The sequence below is a fragment of the Entelurus aequoreus genome, linkage group LG19 (assembly GCF_033978785.1).
Source record: "Entelurus aequoreus isolate RoL-2023_Sb linkage group LG19, RoL_Eaeq_v1.1, whole genome shotgun sequence".
In the NCBI taxonomy this organism is placed as follows: domain Eukaryota; kingdom Metazoa; phylum Chordata; class Actinopteri; order Syngnathiformes; family Syngnathidae; genus Entelurus; species Entelurus aequoreus.
In genome coordinates, this window is record NC_084749.1 from 30,054,286 (window position 1) to 30,059,055 (window position 4,770).

Consider the following 4,770-nt stretch of genomic DNA (forward strand, 5'->3'; position numbering starts at 1 on the left):
TGTAGTCCAGACCTGTCTCCCGTTGAAAATGTGTGGCGCATTATAAAGCCTAAAATACCGTACAACTTGATGTAAAACTTAAGCTGTACATCAAGCAAGAATGGGAAAGAATTCCACCTGAGAATCTTAAAAAATGTGTCTCCTCAGTTCCCAAACGTTTACTGAGTGTTGTTAAAAGGAAAGGCCATGTAACACAGTGGTGAACATGCCCTTTCCCAACTACTTTGGCACGTGTTGCAGCCATGAAATTCTAAGTTAATTATTATTTGCAAAAAAAAAAAAAAAGTTTATGAGTTTGAACATCAAATATGTTGTCTTTGTAGTGCATTCAATTGAATATGGGTTGAAAATGATTAGCAAATCATTGTATTCCGTTTATATGTACATCTAACACAATTTCCCAACTCATATGGAAACGGGGTTTGTATATATATATTTGTTTGTTGTTTTTTTTGTTTCACTAAATTAAGAATTATATTTAAAAAATAGCAAAGAAGTCCCCACATTGTGTATATTTGTTTGCTTGAAAAAAAAACAAAAAAATTAAAAATAAAGAATCACGCCGTGTCCCAGGTTGTTTTTTCACTCAGTCCTGTTGCCCTAACTATCATTGGGATTTGGAATAAATCCAAAGGGCCCCTGACTGAAATGTCCACCCAAAAGATCCCCTGACCCTCTGGAAAAGTTGGAATATCCCACAAGTCAGATGGTCCACATTATGCATATCCTTTGCAGTCCAAAGGCCAAAAGTAAGTTCACTCAATTATTTAATTTTTATATATATTTGATGATATTGTCAACTCTTAGCTGTTACCTATTTTTCTTACGGATTTTATTTTTAAAATACATATTTTCTTGCCTCACTTTAATCTGCTTCGTGTCAACATACGGTTTGCCTGAATGCCATGTGGTTAGAATTCATGTATTTTCGGTTACTTTCAGTCCTGTTACTTCAGAGATACTGTGGGTCCACTCTCCAAAGTCAAAGCTGTACAATACTATTACGTTACTTCATTTAACTACTGTAGTTGTTAGTAGTAGTACATTCTATTGTATTTTATACAATATTTCTTATCAAAATTTATATTATTTTCTTTTCAAGGCATGTTACAGTACATGCTAAAATTGTGCTGATTTGAGCACCATTTATTACATTGATTTCAAAGATTTTCAGTGGGAGATGCTGATTTGAGATACAAGAGTTTTGAGTTAAGAGCGTCACCACAGAGGAATACAAAGGCCAACTAGTAATGTTATTCTGTTTAAGGGTATGAATAATTGGCTTAAGTGTAACTACTGTACATAAATAAACTTCTTAACTTGTTGTGGTTGAATCTTAAAGAATAGCAAGTGGTGTCCAAATGTTTGCCACCTAGGGCCGCATACTGAAAAGTCAAACCATGCGAGGCGAGAGACATTCTAATATTTTATTTGAGAAAAAAAATCTAAAAATACATTATATATTTGAGATGAAAAACTGTGGCAGCTATGTGCTGCAGCATATTGTCAATTGTAAGAAAACAGAGCAAAAAGACGAACTGTAATGAGAGAAACAGATATTTTGATACTCCATCCATCCATTTCCTACCGCTTGTCCCTTTCGGGGTCGCGGGGGTGCTGGAGCCTATCTCAGCTGCACACTCACATTCACACAATGGGGCCAATTTAGTGTTGCCAATCAATCTATCCCCAGGTGCATGTCTTTGGAGGTGGGAGGAAGCCGGAGTACCCGGAGGGAACCCACGCAGTCACGGGGAGAACATGCAAACTACACACAGAAAGACCCCGAGCCCGGGGATCGAACCCAGGATCTTCCTATTGTGAGGCACATGCACTAACCCCTGTTCCATTGTACTGCCCATATTTTGATACTATTAACTTTTTAATTTTCCTGACGGAACTCTCTTGAAGGAATCTATAAAGTACTATCTTTCTATCTAAAAATAATATGCTTTGTCACCTACAGCAAATAATTGTCATTAAATAATGCAATTTAACGAAATTTGCAGTAAATCAATCGACACTAAATCATTAGATTATTTCCCCCCCAAGAAAATCATACTATAATCACATTCATATGCATTTAGTACATTAGGTGACAGAGCATATAACCTTTAGTAAACGGTATAAAAAAAAAATAAATCCATTGCATCCATCCGTCCAGGCCTGGCCCTAACCAATCTGGCGCCCTAGGCAAGATTTTAGGTGGCACCCCCCCACATCGGCAGTGAAGTGTATATACTCACAAGAAACCGAATAGCTTTGTCTTGGACCTTTTTTTTTTTTTTTACTAAAGAAAGCAAATTAACATATTATATGACAATGTTATGTTATGATTATCTTTAACCGAATCACAGCAGTGCTCAAATTAAAAAACAGCATTCCCTCTCATGTGATATTGCTTAATTAACATTAATGATGTGCACTTTAACGACTAGGCTTACAACTATACCTAATATATAAAGGGGTGGAAAAGTGACTATTACCTGCAGGGCAAACATTAGCTAACCAGAATGCAATAACAATGTAAACAGAAAACACCTGCTTAAAAGATCTAATACAAATGTCCCTGAGGAATGTAAGGTGGGAGTACTGTAATTACCTAACGTTACATTATTATTTTCCATAAAAATTTAGCCCCCTCCACAATATTAACTGGACGTTAAAACAGAACTAGCTATTTATTGATTAGCAATTGCCGAATCATGTAACATTAGCTTAATGCTAAAAAGCCAGGTTACTATCACATTCTGTAACAGACAAATAATTTCATGTAGGCTAACGTTACCTACCTGCTACCTCTGTCTTTTTCTCGTTTCTCCTCCTCTTCTTTTCACTTTTTTCTTCCCTGGGCACCTGACAGTTTTGGCCGTTTTGACATCTTGTGTTGATTTTTTGATGTGGTGACGTCCAAAAAGAGTCATGAATGATACGGGAAGGGAGGGGGCGCACCGTGTGCGGGGGAGGGAGGTGGGGGGGGGCCTAATGTTGTAACAAATAATATTTCTATTAAATAGGCTTCACTTTGTATTTTGATTAACGTGGGATTATTTTTTGTATTTAGAAATAATAGTACCAACTTTTTTATTTTTTATTTTTATTTTTTTTTCTCTCCAACATTTGTGGCACTGGCGTGGCGCCCCCTGATGGACGGCGCCCTTTGCCTATACGGCCTATGCCACGGGCCGGCCCTGCATCCGTTCATCCATTTGCTACTGCTTGTCCCTTTTGGGGTCTTGGGGGGTGCTGGAGCCTATCTCAGCTGCATTCGGGGGGGGGGGGGCGTACACATTGCATTTAGTCTTTTTTCTGTTTTCTTAAATTATTACTGTTATTTTTTTTTGTTCGATTTTATTCCGACAGTATACAGCACATAGGTGACAAACCATAATAGTTTTCGTCATAGTATGTTTTTTTCCCCAACATGTCATTTTGCTGATTTTTCTTATTTAATACATAATCTTTATCTGAAAAAAAAAAAAGGTTCAAGATGTTCATTATAATTATTGTTCTGTGTACTTTGTGAACACTTGTAGTTTGAACAGTCTCTTAATATTGTCGAAAAAAAGAACAAAAACAAAAACGCAACAGTACATATGAAATATGAATATTTGTTTACTTACTATGGTATATTATGTATTTATTTATTCGCTGTTCTGTTACAGAATGATGATAAGGGGTAGGATTAAATCAACTCAGCTTCTTCCTACTCCTTTTCGGACATGCTGTACTGAAACAACTGGAATTATGTGATGCATTACATTGTATCGAATGCATGTTCGAAATAAAGTGAAACTGGACTGAATATGTTGTGGTCAACAAAACGTCAAATGTCCCCATTGTGGACACACCTATGTGATCAAACTGACCAATGAAAAGAAGTGTGTTTTAATCGCAGTACCTATGATGGCCACCGGGTGGCATCACGGGTACTGGAGGCAGCCATGTGCTGAGACAAGAGGTTAGTTAGTTAGTGGGCAGGATTGTGATCACTTGAGCAGACACAAGAGGAGAAAGTCAAGGAGGAAGAAGACACAAACTTATTGAAGCTCACATTTCCTTAAGACGCTCATAGTTCAGTTTTTTGTACGTTCGGTAACTTTTAAGTTAAGTCGCCAACTTTGTTTTTGTGGAGGTGCTGGTGGATGTTTAAAGCGGACCAAGGTGTAACGCTAAGCCCAGAGGAATGTATCCGAGTCGGACAGCGCCGAGCGGGGACCTCCGGAGATGTCCGGGCTGGATGGCCCTGCTGCTCATCGGCATCTTGGACATCCGTGCTGCCGGTGAGTTTACAAACTTCTTCAGCTTTTTTTTTTTTGTTTGTTTTTTTTTTGGAAACCTCTTTTTCTTCCTGCTTTTGTAATGTATTAGTTATCCGAACATGCGTGGATTCAAATTGTCATCAACAAAAAATAAAAACTTTTTAGTGATGCTGAGTTCATCACAAAGGTGCAAAACGCTGGTGTCCAATGTGTTGCTCAGGGGCCATTGGTGGAGCATACATGGTAGAGATGACAGAATTTGGATTAATAGTTGACATATCAAGTATATATACAAAATTAAATAATTGAGTGAACTTACTTTTGGCCTTTGGACTGCAAAAGATATGCATAATGCAACTTCCTGCGGACCATCTGACTTGTGGGATATTCCAACTTTTCCAGAGGTTGGGTGGACATTTCAGTCAGGGGCCCTTTGGATTTATTCCAAATCCCAATGATAGTTAGGGTAACAGGACTGAGTGAAAAAACAACCTGGGACACGGTAAAA

At 37.8% G+C, this 4,770-nt stretch overlaps 1 protein-coding gene across 1 annotated transcript in view; it reads left to right on the forward strand.

Moving 5' to 3' along the window:
• The first annotated feature begins 3,933 nt into the window (after positions 1–3,933).
• Positions 3,934–4,770, forward strand: part of ror1 (receptor tyrosine kinase-like orphan receptor 1) — a 313,481-nt gene continuing 312,644 nt past the window's right edge. Inside the window, exon 1 of the mRNA XM_062028260.1 lies at positions 3,934–4,283. Within this exon, the coding sequence (XP_061884244.1) occupies positions 4,187–4,283 (97 nt within the window). The 5' untranslated portion in view covers positions 3,934–4,186. The remainder of the gene's footprint in view (positions 4,284–4,770) is intronic.